This window comes from Symsagittifera roscoffensis, chromosome 4 (genome assembly GCF_963678635.1).
Source record: "Symsagittifera roscoffensis chromosome 4, txSymRosc1.1, whole genome shotgun sequence".
NCBI classification, from domain to species: domain Eukaryota; kingdom Metazoa; phylum Xenacoelomorpha; order Acoela; family Convolutidae; genus Symsagittifera; species Symsagittifera roscoffensis.
In genome coordinates this window covers 39,022,452-39,049,733 of record NC_087065.1, presented here as the reverse complement: position 1 = coordinate 39,049,733, position 27,282 = coordinate 39,022,452, and the positions used below count along the sequence as shown (strand labels likewise).

General features: G+C 36.2%; 1 protein-coding gene across 3 annotated transcripts in view; it reads right to left on the bottom strand.

Annotated features, from left to right (window-relative positions):
• The window catches only part of LOC134843867 (uncharacterized), a 42,248-nt gene extending 16,723 nt beyond the window's left edge, over positions 1-25,525 (bottom strand). The window contains exons 1-15 of one of the 3 annotated variants that reach the window (XM_063860178.1): positions 25,184-25,525; positions 15,347-15,584; positions 14,748-14,824; positions 8,956-9,122; positions 8,253-8,332; positions 7,844-7,991; positions 6,615-6,938; positions 6,076-6,255; positions 2,154-2,270; positions 1,635-1,808; positions 1,153-1,380; positions 810-887; positions 377-454; positions 184-261; positions 27-104 (exon numbers count right to left, since the gene is read on the bottom strand). In XM_063860178.1, coding sequence (XP_063716248.1) covers positions 27-104; positions 184-261; positions 377-454; positions 810-887; positions 1,153-1,380; positions 1,635-1,808; positions 2,154-2,270; positions 6,076-6,255; positions 6,615-6,938; positions 7,844-7,991; positions 8,253-8,332; positions 8,956-9,122; positions 14,748-14,824; positions 15,347-15,584; positions 25,184-25,371 — 2,233 coding nt within the window. In that variant the 5' untranslated portion in view covers positions 25,372-25,525. Of the gene's footprint in view, positions 1-26; positions 105-183; positions 262-376; positions 455-809; positions 888-1,152; positions 1,381-1,634; positions 1,809-2,153; positions 2,271-6,075; positions 6,256-6,614; positions 6,939-7,843; positions 7,992-8,252; positions 8,333-8,955; positions 9,123-14,216; positions 14,560-14,747; positions 14,825-15,346; positions 15,585-25,183 lie in introns of those variants that run through there. The other 2 variants (XM_063860180.1, XM_063860179.1) reach the window with 2 other exon arrangements.
• Positions 25,526-27,282: the final 1,757 nt, after the last annotated feature.

Here is a 27,282-nt window from a genome sequence, read left to right as displayed (position 1 = left end):
TTTACAGGTCAATGAAACCGGCGTACCATGAATAGTTATGTGCTCCAACATTTCTGCTTCCGTGAAGAAAAGTTCAGTACACTTTGGACACTTTACGGAAGGATCTAAAACATAACACCGAAAAAACTGTTTACATTTAAAAGCAAAGCACTAAAATTTTTTGATGATAGTTCAGCAACAAACCGTGTATCTTGACATGTTTTTTCATTTCCTTCTTGGTGAAGAACATTTCATCACATTTAGGACAGGGCAATTTCGGGGCTGAAATGAACTTGGCTTTCAAAATTTTGTAAAATAATCAAATATTGCTGATATTTCTTCAGAATCGTAAGCTTCTGTCAAAACTAGAAAGGTAGTTATGAACGAGTACTGTTACCATGGACAACTTTGTGTTTGTCTAACTCCTCCTCGTCCCAGAAACGCTCTGGGCACGCAGGACACTCAACGGGAGGGACTATAAAACAACAAAGAACTTTTGTTCAGAAAAACTTCAATTTATTCACGAAGATTAGAGCAACAAATTTCAGTTATGTTTTACAAGTATCACTTTTAGGGCAAACAAAATTTTTTTTAGGGTGGCCAAAAAAGGATACCGTTACAAATAAGGTCACATTAGTAGTAGAATCATGAAAAACTAGAAATTCTACCAAAAAACCATTCAACCAAAAAAACACACTTTTTGCGTTGTATTGTAATGAGTGGTTAATTTGGTTAAACAGTATTAATCCGATTTGTTCCTGATTTTACAACTGTTCGTGAGTTTCTGAAATTTTTTACGCAATTGTGAAGTTGATGTAGCTCAAACTTACCATGAACAGTCACATGCTCTTTTAAGTGCTGGTCGTCCCAGAAACGTTCGGGACATTTTGGACACTCTAGAGGAGGAACTAAAAACAAGTTTGGACATTTCACAACGCTTTCATCTGGCCAGAAAAACCAATTGAACTTGAAAAAGCCAAAGTTTGAAAATCAGTTTCCTAAAAATCTTAAAAAGTCTCAAGGAAAGCTTTCACGTAGATTAAAGATCTGTTGAAAAATGATTAAAGATCTGTTGAAAAGTGATTAAAGATCCTAACAATTCCTAAAATATTTAGCTTGATTTTGATTCATTTTCAAGAGTCTGAAAAAGAACATGATGAAGTTAAGACTAACTGGTGTGAAGTTTCGCATGCTCTTCTAGATGCTGAACCTCTGCAAACACTTCAGGACAGTATTCGCATTCGTACAGTGTTTCGGTGGCGACCGAGGGAGGGGAATGGATGCGAGGCTGCTCAATAGGAGTTTGAAGAGACGGAAGCTCTATTTTCTCCCTCTCTTCGGGAGCATCGAACTGAGTTGCGCTTTTTGCTGGTGGTTTTTTCAGTTTTTCAGCCGGTGGCACTAAAATAGTTGAACCCGTTTCTGTACATTTTCAAACTGATTTCACGAATAACTGGAGAGGTTATTTTTTGACCTCTCTGAAGATCCCTCTTTTCAAAAAGCGCATCTGTTAATCGTTAGTAACTCAATTATCCTATAACTCCTTTTTAGCAAATGGTTAGTTAATATGGAACACAGGGTTATAGCCGCTTTATATTATGAGTCATTTATTAAGTAAGCGCTCACAATAAGAATGACCATAAGACATAGCCTACTCGTGAATTCATCTCTGTCAGTTTTGATTTCCACGAAGGAAGTGGGTCCCTTTGAGCTCTTCCTGATTTTCATTCCATCTCCTTTGGGGAGGTCGAAACTCCTGTTGGCACTGAAGGGATCGCCGGCTATTGTCGCTTCTTTGTCAGACTTCCTCGCAACAAACGCATCAGGTGCTGAAAATGAAACTGAGTGTAAGCATTGCTTTAAATGTTATAATATTTTGCTATATCTAAATTATTACTTTTATGCATATCTAAAATTAGGTTATGTAAGTTCACACAGGTTTTTTTTGCTCCATGATTTGTACTTTCATTCTCGGAGAGTATAATTTGCCCTCCTTTTAGGAAATGAATTTGAACTAAACTTAAAATGAAATCAACTGAAAAACCGAGAAAAATCGATATTGAGCGTGAACATTCAATTCAGCCTTTGAGACCTATTTCTGTAAGAAAAAAGGAAAAAATGCCACTCGGCATAAAAAGAGCCTCCTATCCATTCATTGACTCTTAATAACTTGCCTGTGTAAAGCTTCTCAGTTCTGTTGTTTTTCCTGTCTATTTGACTCCGCTCTCGGGCCACAGTGTCTTGCACTCGCTTGCCAGAAGTGTCCAGTCCTGAAGTATGGGGAGCCCAATCTGAAACCAGACAAAATTTAAAAAAACAATAAATTTGTTACACAGGCAAAGATGAGCTTTTGCGATACAAAATAAGAAAGCCGCTAAATAAAAAAAAAGAAAAAAAAGTCGTCAAAACTAGATCTATCAAAATGAATTGGGCTAGTTTTGAAACGAAAACAAGCAAAGACAACAGAATGGAAAGTTCGCATCAAAAGAAAATTTACCGAGCGTTAGCAAAGCCAAAAAAACCTTAGAGGAAACCCTTTACGCTGAAAAAAATCAGCAAGATATTTAAAGTTTATTAAGTCTCCCTCACTCTCAACGCACACACAAAAAAACTTTGTTCGCCCCTTAAATGAAACAAATGAAGCTACTATTGGGGAGCGGTGGTCAATTGTTTACGTCTCCGCCTCTCAATCGAAAGGTCGGATGTTCGAGGCCCACCATGATCCGTGCTAGTTGCTTGAGGGTGAAGCAACATAACCCAACCCAAAAAATAACCAAAAAAATTGCATGTAGTTCTTAAACAGGGGCACAACAGCTGGACGCCGTGATGAGCTGTACAGCTCTTGTGTTGGTCCTTTCCCCCATGGATAAATGGTCTTAATCTATACCGATATAACATAGACCAAAACCTATCAAGCCAAAATGAAGGAGAAGAACAAACCACGAAACCTTTGCAAATCAAGTTGGTTAAATTACAAACGACATAAAAAATTGAACTGAACAGGTATATAAAATCCCAACAAGCACAAAATACTTCTGTACCGGTAAATTGGTTGCTATGAGGAAACGAGTCCAGATGCAAAGGTCATGAGTCCTTCAAGGAAATGAGTCCCAAGAACAGAGTTATTTAAGGGGAAATCTTAGTACCCGAGTGCAGTACCCTTGCTTATCGCAATGGTTTCAAAGTCAATGAAAAAAGTTCACAATATAATGTTTTCAACCAGGCGTAGATTAAAGAGGAAGGCGCAGCGTACGCCAAAAAATTACCCCTCCCGACACACACTTTCGACCTCTTCAGCACCCAAAGGAACCCCCTTTGATTCCTTTTCCTGACATCCGTTTTGGCCGAGACTTTATATCTAAATTTCTGCTCAAAAATTTCGAAATAAAAGTGCGCGCCAAAAAAAAACACCTTTCTCATAAAATAATTACCACTTGTCATATTTTCAAAAATTAAGCAGAGGCACGGAAATTTTAGCCATTATAGGCACCATAGAGTCTTTTCAGTATTTTTTCATGTGCTCGGAAATCACTCTGTCGACACAAAAACAAAACGACAAAAAATATCAAACCTGTTACCAGCCAAAGACTTTTGTCTCGCAGTTTGTCTCGCAACTTGTCTGCAAAATGCAGTGAAAAACGATTGACATCTGTTGGATACAACAAGAAAAAGATATAACCTAATAAAATATTGAACAAAAAACTGCAATATTAGGCGACTGTGAACAAAAATTCATTTGTAAAGCTCGCAGGTAGGGGGAAAGGAAAAAGAGCGCGAAAATGTTTTCAGTGCTTTTGGTTATCACTACTGAGTTCATTTTGAGACTCTTGATTCCTCTTAAACTATTCTACTTTACAATAAGAATTTTTTTCTTTTTAGTAAGGGGCGGTCACTTAGCAACAAGCTTACAACTTCATATCGGTCCACATGCAAATCGCTTTAAATGAGTTTAATTGCTTGAAAAATGGAAGTTGAAGGTTGCACGCGAAAGCGGTCGAAAACTACTAAGCCAACTGGCAGTTTCAGGCCACCGGTGGGTGCTCTTGGCCGCTTCAACGGCAAAAATTAGCTCTATATTTTGTAAGGATACCCACTTTCTGTAGGCAACCTTTTAACACGTTGGCGCGACTGCGGTCTTTTATCTTATTGTTTTTGCTGATTGATTTTATGTTGTTTGAACCGAGACAGTTAGTTGCATACTGCCTAACCAATATGTTGTTAAATTTGCCAGACAAAAATCTCACGCCGTATTCTACCAAAGTTTTTTTATTCGGCCTAAGTTTTTCTGCCTAATTATTATTGCTACTTGCTATACGGAAGCGTGCTTTAACTCATTACTTAAAATAATCAAATTGTGAGCAAATAGAAATTGGATAGGTCATAGAAATAATTCAATAATTCATTTTTTTAAAACAAGAAATAGATGCATAGGTGGCAAAAACTGACAGTCCTTGTCATAGATGTTTCTCGCAATCTCGACTGTCGCACAGAGTTTTTCTTTTTTTGCGCCAACCTCTGACAGTTTTGTTTCCTTCGAGCTAGTTTTGGATTTGTATTTGTTACTCTGTTAAGTCTGTTAACTCTGTAAAAAAACTGATTTATTGTTATTCTGGTCCTTTTTTATCGAAGTTAATACTAAGAAAAAGGACTTTTTAGTCTTTGCTTAAGAATTCTGTTTTTTTTTTTCACAAAACCAACGGCCGTCTTTTTGTCGATAACTTTATTGATCCGACGCTTGAAAAATGGGAACAACTTTGTATTCGGGTGTGATTTTTTCTTTTTTCTTCTTCTTCTTCACTCAAAATTAGCTACCACAAATACTCATCGGAGAGAATTGAGTGGTATATCAAGTTAAAACCATTTCAGTCGTGATTCAACGACATCAAAAAATTCCAAAAAATTCTCCCAGTGTTGTGAAAAACATGTTTAAATTTTGTTTTTAGCTCAATTCCGAGCAAAAAATGTTATCGAGAAACGCTCATTATATGCAAATTAATTTTAAAAAAATTTTTTAGGCTCGCAAAACTTGATATCAATATCAAGAAAACTAGTTTGGATGTTAAAGAAAAGTTAAAGAGCTATTGTACAAAAAAATGAAAAATTAAAAAAAAAAACATTATTTTTTCTTCATGTTTTGTTTGATATTCGTTTTTGAAACTAAATTTTTGATGATGCCTAAATAAATTATTCTCTACGCGATCGCAAAATTCTCGAATCGCACCGTCCACTAAAACCGTCACTGATTTCAAGAAAATCAAAAAGTTTTTTTTTCTATTTTGTTATGATTATGGTCGGAACCGTCTGTGATACTTGCACATCAAACGGCTATCATTGTCCCATTTCGGAATTTTTTTGTCTTTTTTCCGTGTTTTTTTCCCTCGTTGGTGCCGTTTGCACAAAAACGTTTCCGCGGTTGGTCTGAAAAGTCTGAAAATACTAAACTTTGGTCATAGCAGTTTGGAAGTGTCGAATATTGGTCGCGAATCGAGGCATATAGGCACGACCTTGGAACGCGCAATAACATATATACCATTAGATAATAACTTTACTCAGATTAACTGCCGATATGAATATTTGAATTTGAATATTTTACCAGCTACATATACAACGCCAAAAGCAATATATTATGCCTGGAGGGAGATCCTAAAGAGCAGTACTGCTCATCGAGTAGGATATCCTGGAGAGTAAAGAGAAGACAGCCAGCATCAACTCAACAAATATTGTTTTGCGGCCGCAAACAAGAATTTGCAAAAATAGTTTTCCCTAACAGTTTTCCGAATTTGATTCAGATTCAGTTATATCCAAAGAGACCCGGTAATTTTTCAATTTTTCAAAGAGGATACTCGGTAATTTTTCAATGATCGAAAACAAACAATGATCTAGTGTAGCAACCAGCAATCTGCGCCACAGATAATTTTAAGAGTTCTTTTGAAACTATGGCCTTTTTAAGCTCTGCATGGAAGTTTAGGCCATAAAAACGTGTTTTGTGGGCACGCGCTACCCGCTCAAAGTTATAGCGCATTGATGCAACGTGTCAGAGCACTTCGTCCAAAATAGAAGCATTGAACTAGTACTAAAGTGCTACTGCATACAAACCATCATTTGGTTCCTCTTTTTTGTCGGCTTCAGAAATCAACCTGCACCAAGTAGGTCTCCTAATAGCTCCCCCCTCCCGCAAGTACTCGTGGGGGTCACAATGAGGGGGCTCATCTAGTTCAGTGACCGAGTGAGTGTCAGCTACTTCATTCACAGCTACGGGAGACTTCTCACGAAGAGCTACACAAGATGAAAAGAGAAAGGACAGAATTCTACAATCAGAGAGATGCGAGTATGTGAAATTAAACATGCAGAATGCTGAAATTTGAAACCTGTCATGCAAATGTTGCTTTTAACCATTTATCCATTTAACCATTTATTTACTTTCAAATACATTGAAATTTGCGGAATAAAAGAATTTAAAAAAACTTGAAACTTCAAAAAAATATATATTAAAAACAATATTGAAGAACCAAGTTAATTGATAGTTAACCAAACGTTTCAGCCGAATTTGCCTTTTTTCTGATTCATATTGAGAATTAAAACCCCAACGGTATATGTATAGAATTTTTAAGCCGAAAATGGTGAAATGAATGAACCTTTAGCGCCTGTAAGAGGTCGCCTGCGACTGGGCAAGCCCATCGATGAGTCCCAGTAAAAAACAGACTGGGCACGAGGGCGTAAATGCTGCCCATCATAGTGATTTTTATCCCCTTCACAACTGCAATTCTCATCCTCGTAATCTGACCATTCAGAAGTGTTTGTTCTCAGCGACTTGAGACTTCGGCTGCTTCTTAGTCGTATGGACCACCCGAACTCGCCACTGTTGTATTTGTTCACGCTCGATGTGTTCCGAGCAGATACGATTGTGGGAGTGGTCCCAAAAGTGGTGTGGCGACGTGGGGTTCTTGGACTGTGGAACCCTGTGGGAAAAGAAATCAAGAAACATGCAGTTGAACTAAAGAAACTAAATAAGTAACTAAGAGAATACAAAATGCAGATCTACGAAAATACAATCAAGCTTCTGAACGATCATTCATTCTTGGTTGCGCCTTTTTTGAAGACAACTTTCGAAATATTTCACAAGCTCTTTACAAATTCTAAAATCAAGGACGGAATTAGGATTGTCTCGAGGGGGAGGGGTGCATTTTCAAAAATTGTTCAAATATTTTCTCCATCTTTTACATGTCGACCGAAATTGATTTTCTGGGGTCTCTCAAATTACTGTAAGCACCCTTTTTGGCCAACAATTTCAGCGCCACAAGCGAACTTTACAAAAAAAACAGACCAAAAATATCGTTTCTGCTCAACAGTTTTGAAAAGTTTTGACGAAAGAATTGCCCGAGGTGCCTTCGTAAAAACATTTAGAATTGTTTGCGCAAAAAAGAATGTCGTAAAAACTTCAAAAAATTTCCCCTACCCTACACCTAAATCTGCCCCAGGCTATATTGCAGAATCGGGCACCAAAAAGTTGGCGTCAAAAAAGGCTAGCGAGGGTGAGAAAATCCTGAGGTAGAGGGTATACAGACCCGTTCATGCCCCTAAATCAATCAAAGACTAGCACTCAACATTTCCATTTTCATTCAAGCGTTACACAGTTATGCCTAAATGCTTGAAATTATCAAGTGTAGTATGAAAACAAATGTGTTCCGAAGCGTTCATCTGTCACCATGCAAAACTTCATTACATTCTGCCACCGGTAAACTAATTTTTAAAGGAAGAGGTAGGAAAAAATCGAAATTAGCTACAAGGAGGCATATTAAAAACGGCAAAACTTCAAAAGTAGCATGTGCCGTCACGTCAGCACAACGATTGACTCCTTGCCCACCTGAGTCAACTTCGACTATTGGGCTGTGCCTCGTGAGTGGCCTCTCCCTATGTGACAGAGTAGCAGGTATCTTCACCACATGCTTCTTCTGCTGTCTCCCTCTTTCGACAGAAGAGCTCAAACCTCCTGCTCTCTCCTCGGACAGAGCCTAAAACAATTCTTGGTTCAAATTGAAAAATTCAAATTTTTTGTACAGCGGATTTTGATAATAAAAAACCAGTCGATCTTTTTTATGCTGACCATTTTATCACAAATACATCATTTTTTTAAAATTAATTTTCAATAATTTTCGAAAAAATACTTGATTTTTTTTGCGCATGCTTCCCCTTAAAAAACAGTTAGACATTAAAATGGAATTATTTCATATTCAATTATTTCATATGACTATTTTGAATTGATCGCCACTAGCCTGCGAAGACACGTCATGGTAGAACGATGAGGTCAAATCTTTTCTAGGATCGAAGATGTTAGGCGTGGTCCTGTGGACGGCTGAAACGAATAGTATTTGAAATAAGGGGTTTGATAACTGTGAGCTGCGCTTCTGCAACTTTAGGCGAATCCAAAAACAATTCGATGGTTTTTTAAAGCAACTACCTTCAAAACTGATTTTGCCCAAAGAGTAAGCTGACATCACGTGAGCCCGGAGAATTCAAAATCTGAGTATACGCATTTGAAAAATGTTACAAAATCATATTTGAAATGATATTCAAATTCAACGTCAAGCCTTGAAGTTTTTTCAATTATTAAGAAAAATTATCCTCTCAAACTGTTGAAGAGCTTCAAACTTTTTCTAAGACGGTTTGAATGAGACCAAAAATATATTGAATTTAAGTACATTCTAAATAATGTTATGCAATTCAGCTGAGCGTTTCCGCAGAGGATCAGAACTAAAACCAATTAATATCATTTCGTCTTTGTGTCTTTAGAACGAAAAGCGACCATCAATTTTAAATAGAACTAACATGAGAGGCAGTGGACTTAAGACTAAAATAATCACCAATAGAGTTTTGACTATCGCTTTCAATTTCTGAGAAGTTTCTACCAATCTGCTTCAGACACCTTATTCTTTGATGCATGTGACATGTGTCATCAAAAAGTAGAGAGCTACCCACCCATAGTGTTCCTCCTGTGGTGAAATGCACTTTTGACCCCCTTTCTCTGATCCCCATCCTCGCCCGACAAGATCACTTGATCTAACTGGGAAAGCCGCTTGCGGGAGAGGGCACTTTTGGGGACCTTGTAGCCACTGCCAAGATATCGATATTTCTCCTCGTGCCAACTGAAAATCAATTTTGAATTATAGTTTAAAAATAAAAGATTTGTAGCACAGAGGCAAAGCAGGCTTCGCGTCTATTGCAATGCAACTCAAACTTAAAAAAAAGGAGGCGAAGGCCACTAAGTCGGAAAACAACCTACATTATAAAACGACGCTAGACAGAACAAGACTGCTCGTTTATCAGGGCAAAGCTCTGAATGTTCCGGCTGTTCCTTAATTCATATCGAATAGTTTTTGGGAGAAAAAAACTTTGAAAACCTATACATTTTGGACAATATCAAAAAGTAAAATTTTGAGTCGTACGAAATTAATACGACCTCAATTAGCTAGCCCCAATTCAATTTGGAACAATTTTGTTAAGCGGGATAACTCACCACGCATAAGTAATTCGCGTTACGCTCTCAGCATTATGAATAAGCTCTTCAAAGCGCGCATAATTTAGTCCAGAACATGGCAAATTTGGCAATTTTCCAATCCCCAGAACTTTACAAAAAAATAATCGGAGGTGAAATATCTTTTTACATTAACTCAAGAAGTCAATATCTTCAATATATATATATATATATATATATATATATATATATATATATATATATATATAAACGATATTCCAAAAAAAATTGACAACCCTTCCTTTTTATATGCTGACGAAACAAAAAATATTGGAAATTGTTTTGACCTTTCTTCGATTCAAACTGATTTAGACGAAGTAATCACCTGGGCAGCAGAAAAAAAAACTTATTTCATTTTTGACAAACTTGAACAAATTAGATTTCAAAAATCAAAGTTCAGCGATTTTTTATCTATTGATTGAGAACAAATAGTTTTAAAAGACACGTTGGAAAACCGTGGGTTTTGGTGCAATTTGAAAACGTCATGGATATACCACATCACCGAAAGGCTTAAGAAAGCAAACATGCAATTTAATTACATCAGAAGATCTTGACCAAACTCACTGAGTAGCTCTGTTCGGGTTTCGCTTTTTAAAAGTTCCATACTATCAATAATTGTTTATGCATCTCCAGTTTGGTTTCCGACTAAAAACCAATGTAAGCGAAAAGAAAAATATCAACGTCGATGCTTAAAATGGTGTTACAAAAAAAATGAATTGATTGACGAAGATTATGTTTTTTACTTGTATAAAAGCAAACTGTTGCCAATTTCACTAGCGTTATTTAAAATGGTTTAACTTTGCCGAATAAAATTCTTAATAACGAGTTGCCGATAAATTTATTTAATTTTTAGACAATCGACAAGGGCCCTGATTCAGATCGAACAGGAAACCAGACGTTTTTGAGAATGCCAATGATAACACGGAGCAATTTTTGTGAATATATTTTTTAAATTTGACGCAGAAATGTCCAACACTCTCGCGAGATTGAAGAAATTGCCTGGCTATGATCACTTTTAAGAACCTGTAACCTTTAGAAAGAATTTGAACGTGTTATTGGTTGACAAACTACTAACAATTAAATACTCGATTTATCCAGAGTCATGGTTTTGAAGTTTATTTTACTAACTTTGTTATCAATGACTAAGAGCAACTTATCTCCGCCTTGCTGGTTTAATTCAATCTTATTATTATGACTAATTTTATAATGGGGTACAAAAAATTTTTGTTGTAATTATTATTTCGATCGGTGAAAGTTGACTGAATAAAAAAAACCACACCGAGCATAAATATTCCATTTTCTTCGAAAGTCGGAACAATAATTTGTGAGTCCTCAGCTGACTCCGCAACAAGCTGAAAACAGATATGTCGCGGGCTTTCCAACAAGGCTATTTTTCTTTGATATTTTTGCTGTTTTTGATTCCAAAAACAAAAAGTTAAAACACTGTATCGCTCAAAATTGTTCCAAAAGTGGAACCCGGATCAAAGTATGCGGCATCCAGAACATTTTACAGAATTTATAAACGAATATGTCCTACCCCATTATACAAAACAGTTTTGCGTAATCCGCTTAAATGTTGGCAGAATCTACTGAAAGTTTCCTGGGTCTAAATAAATTATTACAATATACATTACAATTTTGCAAAATCTGCTTATTTTTTTCGAAAACTACTACTAGTTTACAAAATCCGCTTACACTTGTGGAATCCGGAACAACTTTTTATTTTCGCTCGTTGCGCAATAAGCGACAAAACTAATATGCCGAAATAGTTTATGTTACAACGTATTTGTGCGTTTGTCCCTAATGATGTTTAAATTGAGAAAAATATTCCGAAAAAAAAACAATCGACAGTGTTAAATTAGCATTCAAAAAATTAATTGATTGCCACTAAGCCAGCGATAGTTTTCAAGATGAGTAAACGACGCAATCAAAAGTGATTAAGTATATTGCATTATGTTCGGATTCATATAGGCCAAATAGACTAATCAGAGATAGCAACAAACTAAAATGCTTCGCTTTCCAGCATTGCTTCAATCAGAAAAAACTTTCATGATTTGGATGGAAGGTAAGCCGAAAAAACTCAGCAGATACACATTAATCCGGAAATTAAGTTTCTGCCAGAAAAAAACCAACTCATTGCTAAACATGCGCACAATTTTTGTCTTATCACGCACGGACGCTACCTCCTTACTAAACAGGCCACATTCGTACCTCATTTTTGATACAATTAAAACAAACTGAGCAAATGATTCATTCAGTGGTTTTGTTAATCAGGTTGTCAACCGATTTGTTAAACAAGTTGTTAACCGATGCAGACTTGAAAGGTCTGTATTCTATTTTGATAACGCATGCTAATAGGAACCGTAAAAAATTAACAAACAGACTTCCAGCAGAATCAAAAAACCTCAATTTCAAACACTAATTTTTGGATCGTCCAAATTGATTCTCCGAGCTCTTGCGAATCACAACTTAACTTAAAAAAATCAGGTACTTTTTATGCAGTTTTTTAAAAAATTATGACCAAAATTTAATGCCCCCTCAAAATGGTGCTTTTAGAAAAGTTTTAGAGTTCGTCCATCAAAATTGAATAAAAACGTATTAAGAAAAAAAGACTTTTTACCCTTTAAGTAGTCAAAATTTTAAATCCGTGACATCCGCCTCTGATTTCATTGAGACTAGGAAAACAGGCCGTAATTAAGAAAAATTAGCTGGCTGCAATGCATGTAGCACACAGTTTTTCTTCCGAAATAAAAAAAATTCTGAGAAAACGAAAAAAACGCCGCATTTTTTGCTTCAAAAGAGATTTGCTGTTAAATTTTATACATTGCTTACATATAATATCATATTTTCACAGTGTTTACATTGCCTAGGTGGGATGTATTTCTACGCTATATAACGTTACTAGAGCGCTAACGAGGACTAATAATGTAAAGTCTCCTAAAAAAAATTCGAATACGATTCTTATTCCAAAAGCAAAAGCATACATCAAAAAAGAGTAAGCACGGCGTCAAAAACAACTGTACTGAATCCTTTTCTCTTTGAAATACTTTATCAAATGAAACTGAACGAGAACGTTGCTTTAGCATCCCAAAACTTCCGGAGCGATGTCAATGCGCAGTCAAACTTTCTAACATCGGTCTGAATAAAAAAAGCCACCACGGGCATATATATTCCTCACTTTCTTCGAAAGCCAGAACACCAAAACCAAAATTTTTAAATGATACTTTGCATTGATGTGTTTAGCTATAAAATACGCCAAGACGTATAAAGGCAAAGCCCTGAATGATCAGACTAGTTCTGGGGATTTGAAAATTGTCAACTTGGTCATGCTCCGGGTTGATTTAAGCGCTCCGGGTTGATTTGTTCGCGTTATGAAAGTTTTATTAATTACGCTGAAAACGTAACGCAATATATTTATGCATGGTCAAATAAACCGCTATAAAAAGTCTTTCCAAATTGAATTGAAGCAAGCATATCGGTCGGATTAATTTTTTACAAATAAATTTTTCACACTTGTCCAAAGTTCATAGTTTTTCAAACATTATCGGAACTACTTAACAATTCTTCCCTTATGGTATCTACTCAAGCAGAATAAATAAAACCAGTAAATTAGCACGAGCGTTGTAATTAAAATTGAAATTTGCTGCATTCTGATGTGTCGAAAATTTGGCTAACTTAATCTACTTAACAATTGTCCCCGTTCTTGGAGGGGGTAATTGTTAAGTAGATCCACATTATCTTTAGCAACAACTATTCGATATCAATTAAGGGGCAGTCGAAGCTTTCAGGGCTTTGCCTTGGCTTATGAAAATTTTTGTTTTAGTTTGAAACAGTCTCTGTGGCGGATTAAGTTTTGTCATTATCAACTCAAAATAAATCGGGCGTTTTATCCGAATTGGCCAAAGTGGCAACTTTCAAACCTAAATTTTTTTTACAAAAAATGATGTCATCATTGTCATCAGGTAAAATAACTTCATTAACATCATTAGTTTTCACACAATTAAAAAATTTCCTGTCAAAAAAGGCTAGTCAAAAAGTCGAAGTCGAAATTTTTCGAATGGAAAAACCCTATAAGCACAAATATTCCGTCCGTTTTTTGAAAGGCGGAACATGAATTATTTATAATAGTTGCTATGTGGCATCGTGACACATGTGTTAGCAGTCTCTGGTTGCCGGTTTAAAATTGACGAGTGCGCTACAATTTGCGGCTAAGTGCGCAAGTTGAACTCTTGTAACCAAGGCATAGCGTAGTTTATTTAAGCTTAAACTATTAACATTCCGGTTAGACCTCATTAGCTACTAAAATTTGAAAAAAATAAGCGTAAAAGGCAGAATGGTAGAAAAGAATACTTACATGGATTGTTTTGTGCGGACGAACCTTTCGTTTTTTACATGGGTCAACTTTTAACAATCAAAAACAACCCATAAATTTTAACTTCAATTAAAGAGGAGAAATTTGAACTGGAAACAACCGAAAGGTCGCATGCCCCAGTGCATGCTAGAGTTTAAATAAAAATGTTGCGCAGAATTTTCATGCCCGGCAAATCAATATATCAATGATAGCTGAACGTTTTTTTTTTTTCATGTTACTCTGTGTTCAACGGCTTCGAGGAAAACGGTTTCAACTCTAATTTTGTACCGTTTATGTTTTGCTGCAAGACATTGTGTAGCACTACTCAAAATTCATGTAGGTTTACATATCTACCTGAGCACTTTTTGGGGAACGGGAAGATCTCCATCCAAAGGATCAATCGTAACTGTAGCGGGTAAATCAAAAACCACCATAGCAAATAAAATATTCAAGAAGATATTTTCGATAACGCAATGAAATTCATCAATTTGACACAAATCGGGTACATAGTTTTAAGTTCACGATTGAGTGCTTTTTACAAAGTGCGGACTCATTTGATTAGCGGCTAAAGATGTTCTGTCAAAAATTATGTTTTTTGATGACTAGTATGTTTTAAGAAGATACGTATCATTGTCATCTAATATAAAAGCAATTGGAGATAAAATTTGAAAACCACAGAGCGTCGCGATTACATAAATCTTGCATACTCGAATGAACTTTTAACATATAGTCAAGAAATTACTTTGAATGTAGATTAGATGTACTCGCGTACTCCAAAAAACTCGATAACACCTTTTTCAAAAAAGCTACATTTATTTGATCATAAAAGAATAAAGACTGTTTGGTGACGCAAAGGTATATGTATTTTTACTGGTGGTCACTTACTGAGGTTTGGCGCTTTCATGACAGCCGTAGCAGAATTTGCTGGCTTTCTTCACCAAAGCTGGGTTATCACACAGGCTCTAGAAAAAACAGAGACAAGCAAAATATATAATTATTGGGACAAATGGTGGCAAAAAATCTCTGTAGTTGATACAATTGGTTTTTTCCGGAACTCTTAAAACACGAGAAAAAACTTCTTAATTTTGCGCAAGCCAAGTTCACTAAAATACACAATTACATTTTTTGAAAACGTTCGTCTGTGACGGTTTTTCGACATACTGTGAAGTAACATAAGGTGATACTAGGTTGATCTGTGATTGAAGACAGCCTGTCAGCAGTTAAGGGTCCATACCCTGCTAGACTTTCAACGCATTTGTAGTGTGGGAAAAATTGCGAACAAGGCTGCATATGCCCAAAATGATGGAATTTATGGACCAATCCTCCACGCAAAACGGATCATCATAACAATCCTTTGCAGTAGAAATGCGCTTTTTTTGTCATCAATTTGAATGCTTACCAATTTGATTAACAAGTTCTAGGGCTTGATATTGTTTATTAGGTAGCAAAGGGTTGGAGGAGTTTATGGTGATTAAAAAACAAACCAGGTAAGAAAAATGGTTTCCATGATGCCACCAAGAGCCACTGTTATAACCAGGTACTGTGGTTAGCCCATGCACTCCCAGCCCAATCGGCGGCAGGTGCAACTTGGCAGGGTAGATGATTGGCAGGTAACTCTTGGCTCTTAGACTCTCGTTGATGGCTGGCGAGTGACACACGATGATGAACACTTGGCGAAGAGATGCGGCGAGTTCCAGCAGAGATGATGCAGACACGCTGTTGCTGAAAAGACGAGACAACTAAGTCATAAAAACAGTTGCCCAAAAGTATCAAACCGCCAAATAAAAACTCACATTTGTTCAAAATTATCAACAATTGAGCTAATATTTAATTCATGATATAAGATGAATTATTCGTTTGCCGGCCCATGGCAAAATTAGCTTGAATTTTGCAATCTTTGGGTAAGAGAATTATTTTGAAAAAGATTGACTGCATTTTTTGACCCAGAAAAGAAGCAAAGTTTCACATTACTTGCAATGCAGAAAAAGTGGAAGGCAAAATTTTTTTTAAAAAATCTTAAGTAAACGACTGTAAAATGAGTTTTCTACTCATCAGCAAAAAAAATCTTTTTTAAACTTACAGGCACCATTATCAATTTGACTCAAAGTTAATAATGACTCGAAGAATGGTCCGTTGTTACTCTGTTGCTTTGCACTTTCAGCCAAAGCAAAAAATAGATCAAAAATGACGTATTTCAAAGTTCAAAAACGCAATATTGTTAGGGATGTCTTGAATTTATTCAACAAAATTATGGGACAAGACATCACTGAGTACAATTTGAAGGCCTGCCTTCCTCTTCTTGGCGTGAGTAGGAGGTATTATGAAATATCTGACTAAGAGTATTATGAAACGTCTCACTAAGAAAGATGCGAATCTTAATAATTAGTCCAGAGGACTGGGTACATACGCAAATACTTATAATGGTGTTCTGCAAGTGGTAATTGCAAATCAAAAGCCCGGTTATAGAAGACATAGTTTAGTCGATACAAAAGATACCGACGAAATATTTACGGGGCAAAACCTTAAGCTCAACAAATCAGGAACTAATCCAGGAACAAACTCTGTAGCCAGACTGAAATTGAAAATGCCTGAGACGAATCATTCTATTCTTGGTCGAAAGCATCCTGATGAATCATTGAAGGAGCTCGGCAAATATCACCTGATATTATAAGAGAAAAATGATAAATAACTGGCAGAATTATCGCAAAATACGTCAGATCATATTAGGCTGTTCAACTTTGTTCAAACCAGGCAAAAAATTGGCTTGATGCAGAATATATAAGCAACAGGAATCCAATTGACGTCTTGCATATGGATCATTGAAAAATTGTGTTGTGTAACGTTTCAGATGGTGGCGGCACTCAGAATGAACTCCAGAAAAGTGTATTAAAATTTGTTTTTTCATGAATGATGATAAATGTGCAATCATTGCAATCGTAGCTTTCTCATAGAGTATTTTCAGATAAGGTACACCGTCTGTTCGTCACGCTATATTATTTTCGGCCGGATAGATTCGTGCAACTTCTTAGTCTAATACCAATCTTAATCTTACTCTTATATCTCCTAGTCTCAAGAGATCTAGTGTATACTGATATTTGCGAGTTAGTCTTGGAGCTTGTCCAAAAGGAGAACAACTGTAGTCTAAGATTTATTCAAATTGTTCTGGTACTGAAACTGCAAGTAGTTTCAGCAGTTACAAATAAGTGTCAATGTTGGAGATGGAATATGATTGGTTAGTTATTAAAATTTTATAGTGATAGTTTTATCAATAATATAATTCTATTTATCTCCAATCATAAAGACTAGTTAAGAACTGGTTCCACTTAATTTATCGTCCACCATCGTTGAAATCAGTTTACTTTTTTTTTGTAAATTTGGATTTTTCATTGAGCAATTTGAGACATTGAAGAAGAACTATACATTAGGGGAGATTTCAATTTGACTGGAATGCAACTAGAGAAACAAAACGAAAGGAAGACGATTCTTTTACCAGCTTATTTTGCTTTGATTGTTAAAAAAAACAGTGAAGCAACAATAGTTACAGTCAACACTTAAACGTGCTGACCCCGTATTAGTTCAAACCCTAACGTTACTCTGAAGTACAATATCAATGACCAATATGCTCTATTGACAGATATTGAAATTAATCAAAAATTGTTGGAAAAAATTTTTCGGGAAAAGCAGATGCCTGATAAGAAGCTTTAACAAGTTTTCATGGAAAATAATTAGAGCAAAAATGTGACTTAGCACCTGAAAAATTGAAAATGTTTATGTCAAATTAGCTTCTAAATTACCTCATTCTAAGCAAACATGTCAGACAATTTATTAATAAAATAACAACGGAACAAAAAAATAAAGAGGAAACAAAGCAGACACCATTTGAGCCGAAAAAACCTGAGTTTATAATTTTTGGTTTGAATCCTTCAAGTCCTTCGCTGAGAAATTACAATGAAAGTTGGTTGATACCAAACATATTAGTGCGAGAATACGAAAACCTTTGAGCCAGTTGAACCGAGAAACAAAACTGATTTTCTACAAAAAAAATAAGTCTTTCTAGTACCGTCCTTTAACTACAATGAACACAATCGCAAGTGCAACAGCAAAAAAGCTGCATACAGCCCAAACACAATCCGTGAAATAGGAACTAACCGATAAAACTGAAGCAGACATACAAAATTCCGGCAGCTCAAAACTTACCGAAAAAGAATGCAATTGCATGCATGCTGAAAAAAAAACAAGGTCGGGCCGAGGCTAGACACCAGACTTTAGGAAAAGGACCTGGAAACTAAAAGAAATCTGGAAAAGGGAAAAAATCTTGAAGAAGTCAATAAAAAAGTGAGCCTGGAGAAAAAAAAGAAGTGAATAGAGAGAAGAGTGTAAGAAAAAATGTTTACGGGGGAAAATACTGGTTCCCCATTACAAAACAATTGCTCGTATGAAACGTCTGACTAAGAAAGATTCGAATCTTTTTGATTAGTCCAGGGCACTGGGTATTTATACAGTTATTTATGATGGTGTTCCGCAAGCACTAACTTTGAATCAAAATGGCGGTTTTGAAGGCATAATTTAGTCGGTACTAAGGATGCTGAAGAAATATTTACAAAAAGTTAGGATGCAAAACTTTAAGCTCGTGAAATCAGGCACTATCCAGGAACAAACTCTGTAGCCAGACCAAACTTGAATATGCCTAAAACAAATTAGTCTATTCTTGGTCGAAAACATCGTGATGAAACATTGAAAAGAGCTCGGTAAATATATCCTGATATAAAAACTTATAAATTACTGGCGGAATTAGCGCAAAATACGTCAGATCCTATTGGGCTGTTGAACCATGTTCGAGCCCTACGGAACGAATTGCCTAATCCAGAATATATAAACAACAAGAATGCTCCTGACTTCTTGAAAATGAATCCTTGAAATATTGTGTTGTGTAATTCGCAGGATGCAGAATATATAAACAACAAGAATTTTTCTGACGTCTTGATAATGGATCTTTAAAAATTTGGGTTGTGCAAACTTTCAGATATGTGTTGAGTTGTGAATGCGGCGGCTCTGAGAATGAACTCCAGAATAGTGAATTAAAACTTTTTCGTGAATGTGCAATCATTGCGGAGCCGTTAGAACCACTTATAAACACTTGTTGCTTCAATTATTATACTCGAAGGTTATTAGTTTTATGTGAAACGTGGATTTCCGAAAATGACTCAACAATACCTCATGTTTGGTGGATTGTTGTAATTAATAACTATAAATGGTAAAACAAAAAAGAAGAGGGTGTAGCATTTTTGTACAGACAGAAACGAAGAAAAGAATTTGACATTTGATAATCCCCAAGAGTATTTTGAGTTAACAACCAAACAAAACAACACTGCCCTCTTTAAATTATGCTTAATTTACCGTCCAACATCGTTGGAATCGGTTTTTTGTAGTTGTTGATGTTTCCTTGAGCAATTTAAATTACTGAAGGAGAACTATCTTTTATCGGGAATTTCAATTTTGACTTGAATGCAACCCAAGCATCGAAACAGCAGAAAGACGCTTTTAGTTGGCTTTGATTTGACCACTAATAATAATGGTAACACTCTGAAGCGCTATATCAGCGACCAATATGCCCTATTGAATCAGTCCACTCTTGGTACATTGTTCTAATAAGTGCATTGTTCTAACTTGTGCATTAACAAGGTGTTTTTCCTGAAAATTAAAAAATAATAAAATTGTTCCTTTGCATAAACATGGCTCCAAAAACCGCAAATAACTATCGACCAAAAACGACAAAAAGTTGATTTTCAATAGAGTGATATGTTTATTTGAACAATATGGAATATCGGCAAAACAGCAAAACAAGGTCATGTATCCTTCAAATAACTACTTTTATGCGGGAAACTATTGACGAAAAAACTTTAGACCGGTTGTTTGTTGATTTCAAAAAAGTACTTCGATACAGTACGCCATATAATACCCACTGATAAAATGGAAAAAAACGGGTTATCGGGGAAAATTTAATTAAACTTGAAGCGGTTGTCTTTCGGAAATAATCAGTTATTGAAGCAACGGAAAACAACCGAGCATACTTGGACCTCTTATTTTTCCGTTGTTTAATAATGATTTTTCTATTTCTCTTAAAAACTGTGAGGTTGTCATTTTTGAAAAAGACACGATGAAATTGAGCGCTTTAAAAAGTATATCTATTGCTGCACTTTTCTATGATGATATAAGCCGTGTGATTGAAAAAAAAAACAGGAAATAAGTTAACGATACATCCTTTCTTGAAGTTGAATAACTTGGTAAAAATAATGGGTTCAAAAAGATATTACGTCGGCTGGTGAAAATTAAAATTTGTTACGAGTTTCAAGTACCTCACTCAGAGTCATGCTATACAAAAGATTCAACTTTAGTGACCAAAGTGAAAATCACTATAGCAAAGTAAGAAATTTTAATGGAGTGATGTATCGTAGGAGAATTTGTTTCTCTAGATATAATCTTTAACTCTAAGACAATTAAGAAAACAATCACCTTTAAATCATTAGGAAAAACCTATCACATCAGAAAATCTGATTTTCAACGAAAGTTTCTCTATGACTGAAGTTGAGTTTTTTCAAGCAAATTTTTAAACTTTATGTTTGAGATAGTGAAAAGATATTTTCTCTCTATTTTTTGCTATCAGAAAACTTTTTGAAGTGCCGTTTATTGCATCTTAGGTGAGCTGGAGGGATGCCATTAGAATGGTTGAATAAGCATTATAGCAACCCATAAGTAGCGTTTGTAATTTAACTGATCTATAAAAAAGTATAAATTTTTTTTGCATCGAAATTCAAATTGAATTCAACTGAGGTTTTAACTGGGCTGCACTGCAGCGAATGCAAAGAAGGCAAAAAATAACACTACGGCAAAAATTTGTGAAAAAAATACAAAAAATACTAACATAAGATTTGTTTCTCAAATCACGCAATCAGTTATCGCTGCCAAAATAAAACATAAATTCAATTTACAGGAGCGGAGACAGTTCAACGCTGACATAGTATTCATTTGAAAAAAAAATAGAATTTGTTCTCAAAGTGAAAAAAAGAAACTTTCCTAAAACGAATTAAAACAATTAAAAATCTGGAAACAATTTTTGACTGATTCAAAGAAAGTGCTCCGAAAAAATGCAACAAACTGAAGATACAAAAAACGATAAACAGATACTGGACAAAATTTTTGGGCTTGCTTAAGGCCAGACAAGAAAAAAAGGCTACCACTCCAAACAATAGAAGCTAGAAGGCAATGAAACTGTGAAAACCAAACTTTTACACAGAGGCGAAGTTGCACTTCGCATACACAAGCAAAAATATGACCGATAACGCTACTGGGGAAAATTGAATGTGTAAAACTTTTAGTCACCGAAATTTTTTAATTGACGCACGCCAGTTACGAGTCTACTTATTAGTTAAGTGATGCACGCCAATTATAACACATTAGCAGCCCCAGTCAGTTAGAAAAAAAAAGAGTTTTACCAACTAAAATGCCTCAATTTAAAGAGCGGACGCATTTTAGCTAGTGTACGAAAAAGTTGATTAAAAACATCCGACTCTGCCCAGGTTCAAACCCTTTTATTTTGTTGTGGGTCTGCTCCCTAAATCTACGCTACAGATTCATAATACCTTTAATTTAAAGTGCTATTATAATAGTCTGTGTTATATAATAGTATAATATAATAGTCTGTGTTAGTATCTTCAGCATTGACTGCACTTAATAACTGGTTATTGATCAAAGCGATCACTTGCAAAATGAACACTTTTTTGCAACAATGTTTGCGACTTAGGTTGAAAAAAGAGAGGTCAAACTATAACACAAAGCTTTGCTGGTGTAAAGAAGTCAGTTATTGACAAAAAAAAGTTAATCGAAAAAACAAACTAAATTGCATAAACCTTGAAAAATATGATACACACAGCCGTTCGCACAACCAAAAATAAAAAAAAATCGATTAAAAAGGCTGGACAATCTAAGAGCCATAAAATTGAAAAAAAAACATGAATAACCTTTCATTTTTTTTTTACAAAAAGTAAAATGAATGTAAATAACTTTTTAATTTTATTACGAAGGGTGATAATTTTTTGACATTTTCTCAGTAAATACCAAGGAAAAAAACAAAATCACAAGGAGAACAACTCAACAAAATACTTGACCCGCTTGCAGCGCCATTTCTTATTGCACAGTTAAGTACAACGATAGATCCAAGATCTTTCATTAGACGCACAGACAATTTGGCCGAAGACGATTTGAAATTCAGAAAATTCGGCGGCCTGAGATAATTCAAGCTATTTTTCAAAACGCTAGATTCGAAAAAAAGGTCGGATTTTGAGTTATTTCTCGGTTTACGGTCGCCGGTGGTCACTATTATTGACTGAATTCTCTCTGGCTGAATTGTCTTCCAATTTTTGGCTGAATTGTCTGAATTTTAAATTGGCTGAATTTTCTTTGGCAGAAGGGCCTGGACGAGCGTTCATAGTAGCATAAGGAAAAGATTTCTGAAAATTATCATGATGACAATCTATTGAAATGAATGTAACCAGATATCAAAAATCAAGCAGACAAGACATCATTTATTCAAAATCGACAGCTCTAAAAACATCTACTGAAGTTTCATTTGATAGTAGCATAGCCCGCTGTCACGTTCTTTGTTATGACAAAGTTCATAAATAAAAAAAAAGACAGACTTCAAGTTTTTTCTTCCTGGAGGTGAACCAGCTCTAAAAAATGTTCCCCTTTTATAAAAAAAAACTAATTGAATTCAGTTGGAGAACAAAAATTTCAAGTCCAGGCCCGGCACAGGCCCGTTTTTAGTGAAAAATAATTTCCAAACAAAAAGTATGGGATACGTTAGTGTGACACCTCCTCGAGTGGTGTAGTCCTTTGCGGTAGGGTCCGCAGTAATCGGATCTACACCGGTGTATCCTGGGGATTTGGTCTGAGCTTTTGGGCTGTCGGGCAGGTATTTGTACTTCCTATTACCTGCGCGATGTATTGGATCACGTGCTTCCAATATGTCACCGACGGTTCATCAAACGAGGCCATTTCTGCAAACGTCACACGCCGCATTGCCCAGTGCTCAAAGACGTAAGTGCGAACCTTGGGGAGCCTTGCTTCGGCAAACGCAAGCCTTGGGGGTCGCTCGAAATTTTTGTGTTGCGCATGCCCCGGCTGGATCCGGCCTTGAAAGCCACCAGACCAAGTACCATTAGTTGTCTCGCGTGTCCTCGGAAAGAGTCGACTTTTGGTACAACTTTCTGTGCTAGTGGAGACCAGAAACAGGGGACTGTGTTCTACAGATCCCCTGATGTTGAGAAAGCTATTTGTGGAAAATGGGCTTTCCCGAAGTTGCCATGAATGGTAACCGCCACAATACTTTTAGCACTGTGGATCCTATGATGTAATCTTTGGAAGGGTTCATACCCGGTGATTTTAAAAAGCTCGGATTCGTAAGGAGGGTAGCTAGGGAACTTGTTACCCTCTAAGAATAGTGCATATTGGTGAAACTAACTCTCAGTGATATTTATTTATGACTATGAGAATACTGAGGACTAGTTTACCTGTTTGGTCCTGTGACAAAACTAGTTTATATAGGCCCCGCCTATTGCTTGAAAAAAATCCAGCATAGAACGTCATATGAACCCACGCCATTTTGTTGATAGTCGCATTCGTACCCACTACACTAGGTAGACCTGAGTTAGTACTGAATTAGGCCTGTTTTCTACACTATCTAGATCTGTTCTCTCGCAAAATGCGGTTGGCCGATATTTTGCAGCTCTTTACTAATTTCCAAAAATGCATTGGATATCCTTCGCGAAAAACGAGTACTGCGATCTTGCGCACCTTCTTGCCGAGTTTGTGGATGAAGGACGGATGTGAATGGTTGCCCGACTCACAAGGCGAAAAGGAATTCACAGTCAAGGGTAGCTATCTGGAGCATCACAAAGTAAGGACTTTATTTTATTTGCCTATCTATGGGCACAGGAGGTGTCTGTGGGCACTGCTAAAGAGTTGCTGGCTATTGCCAAGTCAGAGCTATTCAATGGAACAGTTATATGAGGGACATTTGCTCAAATTATCTTGTCAGCCATCCTGTTTCTTTAGATGGCCCTGGGGTAATTGTCCAAATAGATGAATAAGTCAAAACATACAAACACATTCGTGGTTGTTTTCGAAGTCAATACACGCGAATTTTGTCGATCCTGTTAAAGAAGTGCATACCAATGAGGTTGAGTGCGTGTGGAAGAACGCGAAAAAACGTTTTAAAGTGATGATTGGGACAAATGTCGAGATGAAGCCAGAACATAGACGAAATTATTATGGCTCCAGAGATATGAAAAAACTCACAATGAAGACTTTTTGTACCATCTTTCTCTGTGGTTTCCTCTCGTATAATCAATGAGTGGCCAAAAAAGTCAACTAGTACCGTTAAAAGGTGTAAAAGAAGCGCTTATCGTGTGAACGGCAGCCTCAACAGGTGTGAAGTGCAGTTTCAGAAGGTGTGAACGGAATCCTTACCAGGTTTGAAGTGAAGTTTCAAAAGGTGTGAAGTGAAGTGTGAAAGGTAAAAAATCTTTTGAAAGTCGGGCCCGAGCCCAGCCCGGCCCGATTGCTGATCCTAAAAATGAAGCCCGAGCCTCACCCGTAAAACGCCCGGACCCGGTTCCAACTCTACTCAAAATAGATTTTGCATTTATATTACGGTAAAACATTAAAATCAGTAAAGGTTTTCGACTCTGCCCAGGATCACCCGCAAGCTCTGGTCTTCAATACAGGCCCGTATTTGAAAGAAAAAACATTTTTTGAGAAAAAAAACAGATAGCAATTCGAATTTTAAAAATTCTTTCATTTTTTGAGAAACTCAAATACTTTTCGTTTTACTTTTTTGTGGGACTCAAATATTTCTTTTTTCACCCAAAGGCCGCTGATGACAGCCTCTAGCAGCAATAGTTCTTTGAGGGTCATATTTTCTTCCGATTTCTTGAACTTGTTCGCCTATCGTTACAGCTTTTAACAACAGTGATTTGTCTTTTTGGCCAGACGCACCCAAATGAGCCAAGTAGCAACCAGTTAGTTCAAAAATGGTTCCAGTTACTTTACGCAAACTCAAGTCGGCAATCAATAAAAGTTAACAAGTACAAACAGATAAACTCCACAAAAATAGTTCACTCAAACTCTAAAAACTTTCAGAGCATGTAGTTTTGAAGTAACGACACCCGCACATTAGTGAGCATTTCATTTATTATAATTTTTTGATACGGATACGTCTAACTTTTTACTCTTTTGAGCCATCTAAGTGATTACTATCAAACCTGTATTTTCGGTTAAGCGAGTTTCGGCTAAGCGGGTGAAGCACAGGTGCAAATTTTTTCGGATGATTCCTGTATACAAAACGTCCATTTTCTTCGCCAAATTTAGAATGGGATGTCCAGTCGCTCTTCAAATCTAGTCTACATCTTCGTCCAACCACGCCATAGAAAGGGTCGTCAATTGTTAGCATTCCTGTTCAAATGGCTGTTGAAAGATGCGAAACCTTAAACTAGTCCCTAAGGTCCTAGATGGATTGACCAAAGTAAACCACTAAGGTCCAAGATGGATTGACATTTATTTGTAAGGCCAAGTGAGCATAAAATAAAAATGTTTTCAGCAACCAAGTACTGTCTCAACTAAGTATTTAATCTTAAGCAGGTGAGTATCGGTAATTTGTCAAACGTAAAATCAATTCCTTTTTGTTGCGTTATGCTTATCAATGATTTTGGTTTCAGAAATGTTTGCTCCGTGAAACTTAAGAATACAATTTTTTACTTTTCAATGATATCCTAGCTGAATTGATATTGGGCTAGAATTTTTCTTTGGTCCGCCTTATCTACCATTATTCGTAGAAGCAGTTGTTTTTTTAGAGCCTTCCGCAAAAAAAGTTTGTTTTTATGGAGTCAATTTTTCACATAGTATACATAATTCAATATGTTTTTCTTTCTGGTCGACAACTGAAAGGTTTGCGCTCAAGATACAATAGACTAAATTCAATCTTTATCCAGATTTTTTCGAGTAAATGTTGAATTTTTTTTTCATTTTAGAGAAACAATTTAGAGGGCTTAAAAAATCAAGATACTTCCCCCGACACATCTGAAGTTTTTTTTCTGTCTGGCTGTCCGAATGGGATTTGGCGGAATTATTAGCGCATAGATTTTGTAGGCTTAACCTAAATCATAAGTTATGTGTATGTTTAACTTAACATAGGAAAAAATGGGGGCAAATGAAACCCTTGGTGTAGTACTCCTCGCTTTCTTAATACTGAAAAGGGTGCCTTAATACTGAAAAAAGTGCCTCAATGAAGTATGCGCCAGGTATATGTCAAAATTGATTAGAGCTAAGCTTGCAACTGCTGCTACGAATTTATGCGTTCAAAATCCCTAGAACAAATTTCGTTTCCATTCTTTAAGTAGAACTATCGTCTTTGTTGGTAGGGTTATACGAGAAACCCTTAGAACACAAGGGCAACCCTAAAAAACGATCGCTCCTGCTTGTACAATCCTGTTTGTACGACGTCATTCCAAAGTGAGATAAACACCCGGGTCCAAAGTTTAACCCTAAAAAAGGGGTTGGAAAACCAAAATACTTTCAGAAAATGAAAATTTAGAATTAAAATAGTAGCATTGTGGGTGTACCCCAGAAAACCTCAATCGAACTACTCGTTTTTAATTATCGCTCCAACATTTCTTTTGTTGGATATGGATACTTTGATCTAATGAAATTCCAGGATTCTACGCCCGCTTCAAATCTACCAACATAAATTAAATTGTTCGATATGATGTTGTTTACTTTGATCTAATAAACTCTATGCTTGCTTCAATTATCTGCACCGCTCACTATACTAAAAAAATATCAGCAATTATCGGAAACTACCGACTTAATTGACATCAGAAAGAGGACTCGACAAAAATTTTAACACTGAATCGAAGCTGAGCTTCGCACCTCTTGCGATTCAACAATTATAGGATGAAAGCACCAAAAAATTAGCGAACAGAATTTTGAACAATGTTACAATTGACGCAAGAATTAAGATCATTTATCCACGAGGGATAGGACCAACATACGAGCTGTACAGCTCATCACGGCGAACCGCTGTTGTGCCCCTGCTTAAGAACTACATGCAATTTTCGGGGCTGGGTAATGTTGCCTCACCCTCAAGCAACGAGCACGGATCATGGTGGGCCAAGAAGTGTAAAAACAAACAAAAAATAAAAAACATTTTTGAAAATTTATTCAAGTTTTTCGAAGAGAACCCAGTAATGTTGACGATGGTCATTCAAAATTTGGTGACAGTCTTATCGATATCAAAAAAACTTCCGGACATTTTAAGGAAAAAATGGTAAATAAGCCGACATATATAAAGCCCACAGCCAGTTAG